At 43.3% G+C, this 13,957-nt stretch overlaps 1 protein-coding gene across 4 annotated transcripts in view; it reads right to left on the bottom strand.

Moving 5' to 3' along the window:
• GBE1 (1,4-alpha-glucan branching enzyme 1) overlaps nt 1-13,957 on the bottom strand; it is a 244,734-nt gene that overhangs the window by 77,891 nt on the left and 152,886 nt on the right. For all 4 annotated transcript variants that reach the window (XM_053309154.1, XM_053309157.1, XM_053309156.1 and 1 more), the window contains 3 exons: nt 9,548-9,663; nt 9,269-9,396; nt 4,363-4,461 (listed from right to left, as the gene is read on the bottom strand). In XM_053309154.1, the coding sequence (XP_053165129.1) occupies nt 4,363-4,461; nt 9,269-9,396; nt 9,548-9,663 (343 nt within the window). The remainder of the gene's footprint in view (nt 1-4,362; nt 4,462-9,268; nt 9,397-9,547; nt 9,664-13,957) is intronic.

The following is a 13,957-nucleotide window of genomic DNA, read 5'->3' as shown; positions in this document are numbered from 1 at the left end:
AGAACAGAAACAAAACAAAGATGTGTTGCCAGTTTATAATTGACTCAAAATCCACATAAAGGGGTACCAAAAGGTACCCTTTTGAAGAAGTAAAACAATCTTTCTGCATAACATGGACTATTCACTCTTCATGCTGCTTCTCTTTTCAAACCCTCTAAGCTGGATTTACACACCAGCATCAGGGAAATATAGTGAGTGGCGGGGAGGCTCATACATGCTCTCACTAGGACTAATACTAATCAGAGACAGGATTCCACAAAGCTGTTCATTGAAATTAGCTGAGGGGGGCAGGAAAAGCTGAGGGGCACCCTTAAACAGGTGTTCTCAAACTTGTCAGACTACAACTTGTACCACCCCCCAAGGGATGGAAAAACCCCAAGCCAGGACGATGGGAGTGTAGTTCAAAATCATCTGAGAATCCAAGTTTGAGAATAATGTTCTAAAGCAACATGAATACATTCTAAAGCAACATCTTAGAAAAACCAGGTCAAGCATTGTATGAAAATGTTCTAACAGTTCTCTTTATCAGTTTTTTGATGTCTAAAAAGTGAGTTGTGCACTGCTTTGTGCCAGATTAGGTAACCATGCTCAGAGGCACCCTAACCCCCGGACCTGGGGCCCCCGGTCTGGGGCCTCCAAATGTCTGAGAGGCCTCCTACAGCCATCCCGTGCCTGCCAACCGTGGTGAAGCTACATGTTTTGTTTTTTGTTTTTAAATCAAAGCCGCTGCGTGGCCGAGAGGTGGCTGCCGGGGTATGGGGGTTTAGCCAAGCAGTCAACCTCTTCTTCTCCCGCCCCATGGCGGGGGGGGGGGAACGGACTGCTGGGCATGTCCCCCCCCCACCCCGCTTGCTGGTCCAGGCATGAAAATCACCTAGGTGGGCCCCTAACCATGCTAAGCATGTATTTTGCAGATATTTCAGGCTACTATTGGTTTATTTAAGGCACATACCATAAATTTATTACTCTTATCATTGTCAGATTATAGTGATTTTGCAGTTACAAGGATGGACCCACAACAAAATGTTGCTCTACATCTGTGGGGGAAGAATGTCAGTTCAACTCCCACTAGCAGAGCAAAGGCAGTTTGGGGAGAATTCATCCAAGCAGGTGGTCTGGAGACAGTTCTTTGAGTTTGAAGAACAATAATAATTTATTTAGAAGTTACAAAAGGATAGGAAAGCTAAGCTTAAGGCTGAAAGGGGAGAGAGACTTAAGCATGTGCAATTCCTCTTTAGCAAGCTGTCCACATTAGGGATGTGCCTGGACCGGTCCGGAGGCCATTCTAAAGGTCTCCGGACCGGTCCGGACCTGGGCGGTTCGGGGTTCGAGCGGTTCGGGTGGGGGGTTGCTTTAAGAGCAGGGGGAGGGTTTACTTACCCCTCCCACCACTTTCCCCCTCCGGCGCCCGTAATTTTGCTAGTAATTGGGGTGGCAGGATACCTCCCTGCTGCCCCTTCCCCCGTTTGACTGCTAAAGGCTCCCAGAAGTCTTCTGCGTGCGCACATCATGGAGGGGGAGAGTCCAAGCTGAGGCGCCCTCACTAAGTGGCTCCGTTTTGCACTCGTTACTGGTCCCTAGTGCCTGCATCCCAGCCTGAGGGCACGGGTGGAGTTTCTGACAAGGAAGAGACACACTGGGACGTGGGACCCTTCTCTCTCCCTCCCCTCTCCTCCTCCTTGCTTCGTGCTGGACTCGGTCTTTCTGGAAAGGGCTTTTGACTCTGTGTGTTTTCTGTCCCAAGCTCCCTCAGGCGGTGCTTCCCTGCCTCTTGCGTCACTTGGAAATTTTCTTGGGTTTCGTTAGGGCTTTTGTTCTCTCTCGCTCCCTTTGCTGGGGGCCCCAGTGCTCTGGTGCCTGCCAAAGCGGAGAAGGAAGGAAGAGAGAAGCAGGGACTGCGCGCAAGTAGAGTTCGGATGGGGAAGGGAAGGGGAGTGCTTTCTTCTCTTGGTGCCAGATCTGTGCATCTTAGCAGCAGTGCCCTGTGGAAACGATGCCCACTCTGCCACTGCTGCTTAGTATAGCTTTTTTCTCTGAGACTATGGAGAAAGGAGACTCCGAAAGAAGGACAACACGAGGGAGTGGGGTGGCGGCGCCTAGCCTGTTGTCGCGCTGCTTCAAGTAAAACCGACCAACTCCTTGAGTTAGACAAGACAGTGACGTTGACCTGAGTTGGCGAGTCATCTTAAGACATAAGCAGTGTGGTTGCTGCTCCAGCGTCCTTTAATTTTTAAGGGCAGGCAGAGGATTTTGCCTCTTCGGATTCCGAAGGTTGCACTTTGCGGATTTATCGACCTCCTTCAGTCACGTCTCCGTGACATGCGCGTGTGCAGAAGATATCTGGGAGCTTTTAGCAGTGAAATGGGGGAAGGGGTGGCAGGGAGGTATCCTACCGCCCCAATTACTAGCAAAATTACGGGCGCCGGAAGGGGAAAGCGGTGGTAGGGGTAAGTAAACCCTCCCCCCGCTCTTAAAGCAAACCCCAACCCCAGTGCTGGACCACAGTTTGGCAGTTCCGTACACACCCCTAGTCCACATGGCGGCAGCAGCACAGATATGGCTTCCACGGATACGCAGACACCATCTGCATGGACTCTGACACCATCTGCATGGACACCATCTGCGGAGGCTGGAACTGCACAGCAGCCATGTGGGCAGCTTGCTAAAGAGGGATTGTGCATGCATATGCTGTGCTGGGGTGTGTGTGTTTGAGTGGTAGTGCTGGAAGCCACACTGAGACATTTAAATTACTTTTCTCGCCGCTTCCCCGGCCATCCCTTAGAGGATTCCGCCACCCCTTTGCTTGTAAAGGGGAATTCTCATCAGATTCCTCACTGGATTCCATTTGTAAAGCACTTGTAAAGCACCCCCTTGCAAAGGGGAATAATCATCCCAGAGCTGGTTCAGCAACAACTGGTTCAGTTCAAATTCTATCTGAATTCAAACTGGACCATGGTTTTTGGTTCATGCACACCCCTACAATAAAGCTTAAGGCTTTGTCTTATTGTGGTTATCTGAACCTCTAGCATGTTGCCCCAAAGGTAAAGTGTTGTGAAGAAGTGCCCTCAACATTCTCCCACTAGCACCTTGAAAGGCAGTACTTCATAACACCAAGAGATTACCTGTGTCAGACTCTTTATTCTTCAGAAAGAGAACAGGGTTACAAAAGAAGCACAGTTTCAGTGTATTCAGTGGAGACTGTTACACAGTTTTCCCCCTCAGAAGCAGAAAGGGTTGATCAAGCTGAGAAATGTCCCACTGTTCTTGCTGAAGTCCTCCTTCTATTCCAGTCCTTACCATTGACTTCCATTAGCTCTGTCCATCTGTGTTTCTTAACTGTCTGACTCCATAAACATGCTGTCCCATTGACTAACATGAGGACAGTTTGGGTGTTTAAAAAAACAAAACAAAAACCCTTAGGGTTTTTTTCTTCAGATTTTTGTGGAAATGATATATCTAGAGGTCATCCTAAGCATGTTGGTACCTCTTATTTGGCCACAGGTGTGTTGTTTCCCCAAACCTTCCAGCTCTTTTGGAAACAGTATATAGAACTATGAAGGACTAATTCTTAAAAATGTTGGGAGAAATAATTTGTCACACAATTATGTGATTAACTGAATGAAAAATGGGTTTTAATTCCCTTTTTAGAATTAGAATAGAAGAACTTGGATTTATTCATCATACCATTATTCTCAAAAGTTACAGTTACAGATTGTTACAGATTTTTTTTTATCATTATAGCGCAACAATGGCAAGCCTAAAATGCAGGTACATCTAGTTGTACTTAAGCTACAAAATTTATACGCTCAATTAATGAGTCATGAAATACTTGTCATACCTTATGTTCACAACAAAGATATAAAAGTATTGTTAATTTCTATTTTGTTACAAATAAAGCCTGTTGTAGGGATAATCAAAATTCAGTCCAAAAAACCATGATGGAGGGATCCTCCTCCACCACATGCCACCACTTCCGTAATCCCGGTGTTCCCACCAGCTATCTGCACACACCAGCAGCTGCCCCCATGCGATACTGGCACGGTATGATTGCTGACAATAAAAATGGTCGCTGTGCACGCGTGGAGGCCATGTGCATGCCAGTGTTGTGCAGGGGCAACCATGGGAGAGGACTGTCAGTGCACACTGATAGCTGGGGAGGGAGTGCCCTGATTACAGAAATGGTGGTGTGCGGCAGAGCAGGTATGGACTCGCTCTCCTGCATGTTAAAGGGGATGTGTAATCCCTCCGTTTTAAAGGGATGTGCCACGATTCGTACTCTGAATTGCGCTTCATGCATATCACACACACACACACACACACACACACACACACACACACACACACACAATCTTATGCCCTGACCTGAATCCATTTGTCAGGAACTGCCATGGCCAAGCGATAATCAAATCCACCTCCTCCTTCTGCAATTGGACAGCCAAGGGCTGGCATTCCAGAAACGTCCTTGAAGAATATATATTTTAAAAGAAGAAGATTGACAAATAAAACTCTACTTGGAAGGGTGGGGTGAGGGGAGAAGAGAGCTTTCTACTGATAGGTATGAAAGCAAAGCAGATATGAAAAATATACACAACTAAAAATAATTTAAAACTGTACAATCTTACAAGTTTTAAGAACAGTCATATACTCTTGGCAGAGCATGGCTCTCCTTGGAATGGTATGCCCAGCAGGCATACCGTGCATGTCAAGCTTGTACTCTGAGGACTGAACTTTTTTTCAGGCAAGGGAGACAGTTACATAAGCAAGAGTATTATGCTTTGAACCTGGAAAGGTCAAGAAGTTCCCCAAGCACTGTTGCATTTTTGATATGGCTACATTTCTAGACCAGCAAGTAAGTGTCCTAGGACAATGGAGAAGTTTCAGTAGATTAATTCACATCTAATCAGACCAACTCCTAATGCAACATGTATGGTGGTCTGTTGGGAGTTTAAATTAACATTCTGAGAACCAAATGGTACTGAGAAGGTACAGTAGTTATCCTCAATTCAAATCGACGAGTCAAGAGTTGTGAAAGCTTGTCTTTTGAGAACATTATGTTTTTAGATCTTTACTCAGTTGTGGCTTAACAGGCATCATTTGATCTCATAATTAAAGAATCATAAGCCAGAAACAACTGGAGAGTTATCTTGTGCAAACTTTTCCCTATACATTGCTAAGGAGAGGCATAAGCACATTAAACATCCAGCTTCATAACATATTGATTTCAATAGACATCACTATCAAGTAGCACAGACTCACAGCTTAGTTCTCTAATATGTTTCTCTCCCCACATTGAGTAGGGAAGGCAACATGACTTTAATTGAAGAATATTCAGAATATATATATATTTAAAAATCTGTTACTTAATTTTATCAGACAGGCCCTCATGGAACAGGACTACAAATCGATCCTGTTCTAGACAAAGGCTCACATCTCTCATGTGGCGCCATTCATTCCACTATCATTATATGCATGTTCAAATTCATGCTAGCCATTTGTAATTTAGAATGATATCAATAGTTCCTCCCTCCCAATTTCTTTCCACCATGAGCATGTGGATCAATTCCACATTTTATATAGAGGCTCCCACAAGACAGAAAAATGATGTATTGAAATTGAAGTAGTTTTCAATTTAAGTAGAATAAATTGAAGGCACATCTCGTTTAAAAAAAACACACACCAGGTAATGTAAAGAGGCTCAACTCTGTTTTACTGGTAGGAATGCTGATAACCACTGTGGTTCATTGGATGATGGACTAGTTTTAGTTGAAATAAACCCCAAAATCAATAAGACAATTTTAAGTTTAATACATCCCATAATTGCTTCATTTCATCAGTTTCTGTTTTAAATAATTGAGAACATGTCAATATCTTTTTTTTTAAAAAAGGAGTGGATCACACTGAATTCCTATATTGCAACACAGGAAGTTTGAGATCTCCTAAGGATATGCAAAGTTCTTATATCCCAAACTTTATACAGTAGCATAGAGCTATATTCTTTCATGTTGCACTGACGTAGTTGTTGGTGCATCCTACCTGGAATATTTGTGGCAACATTTTAGGTCTTATTAATGTTTTTCCCCATCTCCTTCCCTCTCCTTGTATATTAATCCAAATTGCATATAAACTAGTTGCGCAGTACTAAATAATAAGGAATAGACTATGCTAGCAGGAGTCTAGATAGAACTCTTTGCCTCAAATAACCACAAATTACTTTCTTGAGATGTTTACTCAAGGTTAGTGTTTTCAAGTGTAATAATTCTCTATGCCTGCAATACTCCTTTGCCCCTTAGAACACTTCTCAATAAATTTATGGTTTTATTCATAAATCCTGCATATAGTACCTACAATTTGAAAGAATTTTAATGATAAATCTGAAGTAGGAAAACCAGTGATATTTATGATATATCACAGATTATGAATTTTTTTTGAAATTGCTTTGAAAATATTAGTTTCAGCCTTTCAAAACCTTGAATAATTAGTCAACATCCACAAATTATAAACAAGCTGGATTATAATAAGATATATTAATAGCATATCTTATCTTATAAACACATAATATTATAAACATATACTTAGTTTCATATTTAATGTTTCATACATGAACAATGTGCTTCCAACTACAAGAAGCTTTTCAAAACTATATACTAGCAATCAACATTGATTGATTGATTGATTGATTGATTGATTGAAACATCTTATATACTGCCTTCTCCAAAGACTCTAGGCAGTGAACAACAGAAATACCAACAATAAACAATTTTTAAAAATTATTAAAAAGCAAATAACTGGCGAAACAGGTGTGTCTTAAGAAGGGCGTTAAAAGCAGCCAGGGAGGGGGCTGAATGAATCTGGGGGGGAAGAGTGTTCGAAAGAAGAGGAGTGGCCAGAGAGAAGGCCCTCCTATGGGCTCAGGCACCACGCATTACACCAACACCCGGGATACTAAGGAGGGCCAGCTGAGAAGACCTCACAGGACGGGATACAACTGGCTGAGAGAGGTGATCCTGGAGATATACAGGTGCTAAGCCCATAAGCATTTTGTCAGTGAGAACCACCACCTTGAATTGGACCCGGAAGAGAACAGGCAACCAGTGCAGCGACTGTAAGAGAGTTGTGACACTATCAAATCTACGGGCACCCATGAAGAAGCGGGCTGCTTCATTCTGGACTAGTTGAAGCTTCCAAATCATTTTCAAAGGCAACCCTACATAGAGCGCATTACAGTAATCCAAATGAGAGGTAACAAAGGCATGAGTTATTGTTGTCAGGGCCTGCCAGTCGAGGAAAGGTCATAACTGGCAAACCAACTGAAGCTGGGCAAAGGAACCCCTGGCCACATCCTCCACCTGCTGTTCAAGCAGGAGCCACAAGTCCAGGAGGTCCCCCAGATCACGAACCAGCTCTTTCAAAGGAAGTGCAACTGCGTCAAGAGATAAACTCACACATGGCAATTGGCTAGATCCTAAACTGCATAAGAGCAACTCGGTCTTTGAGGGATTAAGCCTGAGCTTGTTTTGGCTCATCCAGGTCCTGACAGCCTCTAGTCACTGAGCCATCACATGAACAACATCTGTTTGGCCAGGTGTAGAGATATAAAGCTGAGTATCATCAGCATACTGATGAAAACCTACCCCAAACAAACAGATGACCAAGCACAGCTGCTTCATATAGATGTTAAAGAGAATGGGAGCAAGGACTAAACCCTGTGGAACCCCACAAGAAAGGGGCAAGGGCGCAGAACACTCACCCCAAATCGACACCGACTGGAATCACCCAGTGAGGTAGGATTGGAACCACTGAAGAACAGCGCCCACTTAAGACCCAGCCCACTTAAGCACTCCTGAAGGATAGCATAGTCAATGGTATCAAAGGGCACTGAGAGATTAAGAAGACCCAAGAGAGGTGTGCTTCCCACACCAAGGTTACAATACAGGTCATCCAACAGGGCAACCATTGCCATTTCAGTGTTGTGCTGCAGCCTACAACTTGACTGGCAAGGATCTAGGAAATCAGTGTCCTCCAAGGTCTCTTCATCAACTGAGCACAAACCACCTTCTCTAAAATCTTACCAAGAAAAGGAAGATTGGAGATTGGATTGTAGTTATCCAGACTGTCAGGGACAAGAGAAGGCTTCTTTAGGACCTCTCCTGAAGACCACCACCTCTTTAAGGGCTGATGGAACAAACCCCTCCCGAAGAGAGGAATTAACCATCTCCCGGAGCTGGAAGAGAACATTCCCCCTCACAGCCCTAATAAGCCAGGAGGGACAAGGATCCAGGCTAGAGGTCGCTGTGCCCACATTGGCACGAATCCTGTCCACATCATCAGCCTCAACAAGCTCAAAGGTATCCCAGATAGTATCACAAGACCCAGCCTCTATTATCTCAACAGATACTGAGGAATTGGAATGAAACTCTGACCAAAAGCGAGTAACTTTATCAAAGAAAACTTAGCAAACATGTCACAGCGGCCAGGCAGAAGGTCACAAGAATCAACCCTTCCCAGCAAAGAAAGGGTGATCTGGAAAAGGGCCACTGGACAGGAATCCGCTGATGCAATATGCAAGAAGAAATGAGAAGATTTAGCCACCCTTATCGCCACTGTATACTCCTGAACATGGGCAAGCAACCATGCTCAGTCGGCTTCTGTCTTTGTATTCCTCCAGAGGTGCTCTAGGCATCTTTTGACTTGCTTCATCTCTCAAAGTTCCTAAGAAAACCAAGGAAGTCGAGATCCACGAGCCCTAAGAGGCTGCTCAGGAACAAACTCATCAAGCGCCCTTGTAGCCCCGATGTTCCAGGCCTCAACAAGTAGCGCTGGCGAGTTGCCTACCAGATTGCTGGGAAACTCCCTAAGCACCCCCTGCAAACCATCAGGATCCATAAGGTGCCTGGGTGGACCATCTGAATCTTAAAAGAAAAAAGTGATTGATAATAATGTATCTTAAAAGGAAAAAGTGATTCATCATCATCATCATATGTTTGCAGATAGATTAATTCAACTAATTTACTAACAAAGGGTACAATCTAACCCAAGCTGAATGTGTTTAAGTCCAGGAGATTAAATGGGACAAATTTAAGCATATGTATATTTAACTCTTCATTTGAAACCAATGGATTTAAAACTTAGATGCTTAATAAGCTAAATCATTACTAAAGAGAATGTGGAAGTTAGTGCAGTCATAATTGATTACTGATTCAGTTAAAACTTCTTACAAATAATGAAATAACTAGAAATAATGTATGGTAACCTATATTCTAAGCATTACCTCTGCTATTGTTATACACTCCGGATGCAAGAAATGTATCATGTGGTTTGCCATCATTAGATAAGCCAGTGCATCTTCATCAACATGCATACCAAAATATTCATTGTAATCCCCACTAAAGCCTTCACCTAATAAGATAAAAATGCAAAAGTCCAAAATTATACCTAGTCAAATTGTCCATGTTAAAAAAATAATAATGCTACTAACAACCTTCAAATTACTGTGTGATACATTATTACAATACATCATTAATGCCACTGCTATGCAGTTTTAACTTACCAATACCATGATGGTGATATAGCATAGATGAAACACCATCAAATCGAAAGCCATCAAAGCCATATTCCTCTATCCACCATCTTAGGTTAGAGAGAAGAAATCGCAAAACTTCCCAGCTGAAATATGAATAACATTAATATTTCATTAATGAAATAGTGAAGTTAGGCAATGCACAAGTTGTCTTAAATGACAAAACAATATTTTTTAAAAAATAAGCGAACCCCAATAGTGCCCTGTATCTAAGACTGACCACTGAAAACAGGACCTAGAACTTAGCCCTGATGACTCTGAGCATGAAGCGGGTCTCACGATCCGTGAGACCCGTTTTTGCTGAAACTGCGGGGAAAGTGGGCTAAGCCTGCTCTCCCCACAGACGACCGGGCAGGAGCCTGGGCAGCCGGATTGGCCGCCCACATGATTGCTGGCTCCGTGATGGAGCTGGTGGGGGCTGAGGGGAGCGGGGGCCGCATGGCCCCCGGAAGCCCCAGTATGCCCTGCACAAGTGCGCAGGGCATACTGGGGAGACCCCCGGAGCCGGGAGGTGGCTTTTCGCCTCCCGGTCGGGAGTCTACTCATGAGTAGCCACGCTGCAGAGCCACGCCGCAGCTACTCACGAGCAGATAGCCCGGGTTTGTGGAGCGCTCGCTCTGCAAACTCGGGCTAAGGGGCGGAGTACTTGAGTGGGTTAGCCACTCAAAAACCACCAGGGTCGCTTGCGAGCCTGGTGGTTCTTACGATTAACAAAAATCGGGCTAGGCTCTCCTAGCCAGATTTTTGTTAATCGTGAGAATAGCCCCTTTGTCTCATAATTCACTAAAGCACTGAAAGTTAAGCAGTAAAAAAATGTCTTAGACCACACCCTAAACTAAATTTATAGAAACATTCACATTCAAATATCCTTCTTGCAATCAAAATATCAAATACACAATACTTTTTTTCACCCTCCCACTCTCAGTTTCTTTATGGCCAAAATCGCATGTGCCTATATTTGAGCTGAACAATCCAATGCATTACAATGTAAGCAACAACCAGAATTTATCACTTTACAGATGTAAGAAAAAGCAGTTCTCATATTTTCACACTGGACTGCTTTTTCATGAAAATTAAGAATTTAATTAGGTATACATTCAATAGGGATTTTCCGTATGACAGTTTTTGAAACCTTTAAAAAATTGAAAGGACAGTATTTGCAAATTCATTTATATGCATAGTTCAAAACTGGAGAGAGGGTTGAATATTCAAACTTTTTAAACAGAATGAACACATATATCTAGTTTTCATCTGGAAAGTAAGTCTCAAACTATCCTCAACACAGAGCTATATCTATATGCTATAGTTTAAAAAGAAAGCAAGAGGTTTATTTCAGATGAACAATCCAATGCATTACAATTATTTCATTATTAAAGTACTTAAATTAGAGAAACCATAATTAATCTTAGTCAGTCAAGATAAGAACATCAGAAGAAATGTTGAGTTAGAGAGGAGGATGAAGCTCTGGGAATACTAATTTGAGGTCAGTGAGCATATTAACTTTTTCTTCAACACAGAAACTGGGGGGAAGTATCCTGTGAGACTTACTGTTAAGTAATGCAAAGCAAAAAAACCCCCCAAACATTGATGATGTAACATTCAGTTGCAGCAAGTACTTAAACCAAGAAATCTTTCACCATGATTTTTTTAATATGGGCAAATATATGTAGTATAATAGGTGGCATTCAGGGGGAAGCACTGTGCCTTTTATAGATCCATCAAGCAAGAAATCTAGCAGATGACTTGTGGAAATAGACTTCTTTTAATTTCTGCCAGGATTTATCTCCTCCCAGCTCAATGTCAAGCTAAAAAACCAAGGCAAAAATATGAGTACATGGGATCCAATTTGTAAAGCAAACATAATATCAATCATCTTTATTACGGTCATAGACCAGCATAAAATACAGGGGGTGGTTATGGGGAGTGGTTACACAGCAAAAAATATAATGCATAATGATACATTAAAAGGCATAAGAAAACATTTAAAAGCATTTAAATGCATAAAAGGGCATAAAATAATATAAAAGGCATACAAGATCTAAAGGTATAGAAGGTACAAAAAGGTGTAATTGCATACAAGCCTGATAAATACAGCAAGACTATGTAACTATAAATAAAAAGCACAAAGTTATAGAGCAAAAAAGTGGGAGGAGCACAAGTCTTTTGGATGGTGCGCTGTGTTGGATTAACACATTATAGCATGCAGGATCCAGCAGGAGGTCAGACTAGTGCTGCTTGGACAAGAAAACATTTCCTGCTTACATGGTGCAGAAGCTAAGGTGGCCACTGTAAATTTCAATTTCTATGTATTTTAGAGAACGAATGACAATGGTAAGCCCTCTAACCCTCATTTTAAACAGAGGTGGTCAGTGTGGGTACTTCTTGGCAGTGGTGAGAGTTACCACCTATACCACCAGCCTCCTATACCACCTGCAAGCTGTTTTGAGCAGCGGCGCCCTGTCCAGCATTCCGCACAGCAGTTGCTATGGCTACAGCACTCACCTGGCCTCTGTGCATATGCAGAAGCCATTTGTGTGGTCAAAATGGTATTACTGACCACACAAATGGCTTCCACACATGCAAGGAGATTTCCCGATGCATGGCAGCCACCGCATGGCATGGTAGTAGCAGTACAGGAAATCTTTGACTTAAAACATCCTGAATTAAGACAAATGGTACTTAAATATATTAATTAATTAATTAATTAATTAATTAAAATATTTCTATACCGCCCAAAACTTGCGTTTCAGGGTGGTTTACAATTAAAATAATTCAAAACATTAAATTACTTAACAATTAAAATAATTAAAACATTATTTTTTTAAAAAAAAAACTTTTAAAACACAGTATTGATTTTTTATTTTTATTTTTAGAAACATAGATCTAATTAAAAGCCAGGGCTAATAAATGTGTATTCAGTGCCTTTTTAAAAGTTGCCAGAGATGGGGAAGCTCTTATCTCAACAGGGAGCCCATTCCAAAGTCCAGGGACAGCAACGGAAAAAGGCCCGTTCCCAAGTAGCCACCAGACGAGTTGGCAGCACCTACAGATGAAACTCTCCAGATCATCATTACAGGCAGTGGGGCTCATGGCGAAGAAGATGTTCTCTTAAATACCCAGGGCCTACGCTGTTTGGGGCTTTATAGGTAATAACCAGCACTTTTGCCTGGAAATGTATCGGCAACCAGTGTAGTTCTTTCAACACAGGAGTAATATGGTCTCTCCTAAATATGGTATATACATATGCATAGTAGTAGTAAATTGCTGCCTTGTTTCCACTTAACAATGCTTGGTGCAGGAGAGGAAGCTCCAATAGATGGCTGCTGGTGTGTGCGCTAGAGAAGGTAGCAAAAATGGTGGCTTAAGCTCACATTGTCATCAAGACTGGAAGCTGCTGCTGCAACATCTAAGGGACTAGATAACTCACCTGTCAAGAGGCTTCCTCCATTGACACCACTAATGCTTCTGCTCCTCCTCATCCAAGTTCAGCTGACATGCTCTGATGGCAAGAGGGAGAGATCCCAGCCCATTCCCAGTACACATGTCACTTCCTGTCCTTTCTTCTCCATCTAACTGTTGCCCATGAGGAGATGGAGGGGAGCTATCCAATTGTGTTCTTTCCTTCCATGGAAAATGAGAGAGAGCCAGGAAGGGACTGGGGTGTGCATGGAACCATCTGGCCCGGTTCAGTTCGAGGCTGGAATGGCCTTGAACGGAACCAGGCCAGTTCGGTCCGGCCTCCATCAAACCCCTGCCCCCGATCCAGTCCGCAATTTTTTTTTAAAAAAATGAAAAATAACTACCTGTAGCCCCTTTTGGGGGCTTGCTGTAGCTGCGGGGGTGTGTGTGTGTCTGCGAGGGTTCCCCCTCCCCCCCCCCCGTCGGCCTCCCTCATCACTGCTGTGGCCGGGAAAATGTAGTCTTTTTAACCCTTTTGGGCCTCCATAAAGGTGAGCGGTGGCCATATTGGCCACCGCCACGCATGAGCAAATTCCCTCTATGCCTTGCAGAGGGCATTTGCACATGTACAGCAGTGGCCAAAATGGCCACCGCTCACCTTTACGGAGACCTGAAAGGACCAAAAAGACTACATTTACCCGGCCACGGCAGTGGTGAGGGAGGCTGGCGTGGGGAGGGGGAACCTTCATGGAACACCACTACCCCCCCCCCCGTGGCTGCAGCAAGCCCCCAAAGGGGCTACAGGTAGTTATTTTTCATTTAATTTTTTAAAAAATAATAATTTGCAGACCTGTTGGACCGGACCGGTGGTTCGATTCCAGTCCAGATGGAACCGGGGGGTGGTGGTGTTCGGTTCGATCACGAACCCACAAACCCTGGGCCTGGACCGAATCATTGGACTGCGGACTGGTTCTGCACATC

This window comes from Hemicordylus capensis, chromosome 3 (genome assembly GCF_027244095.1).
Source record: "Hemicordylus capensis ecotype Gifberg chromosome 3, rHemCap1.1.pri, whole genome shotgun sequence".
Taxonomy (NCBI): Eukaryota; Metazoa; Chordata; class Lepidosauria; order Squamata; family Cordylidae; genus Hemicordylus; species Hemicordylus capensis.
The sequence above is the reverse complement of the archived record's forward strand: the minus strand, read 5'-3'. Positions and strand labels throughout refer to the sequence as shown.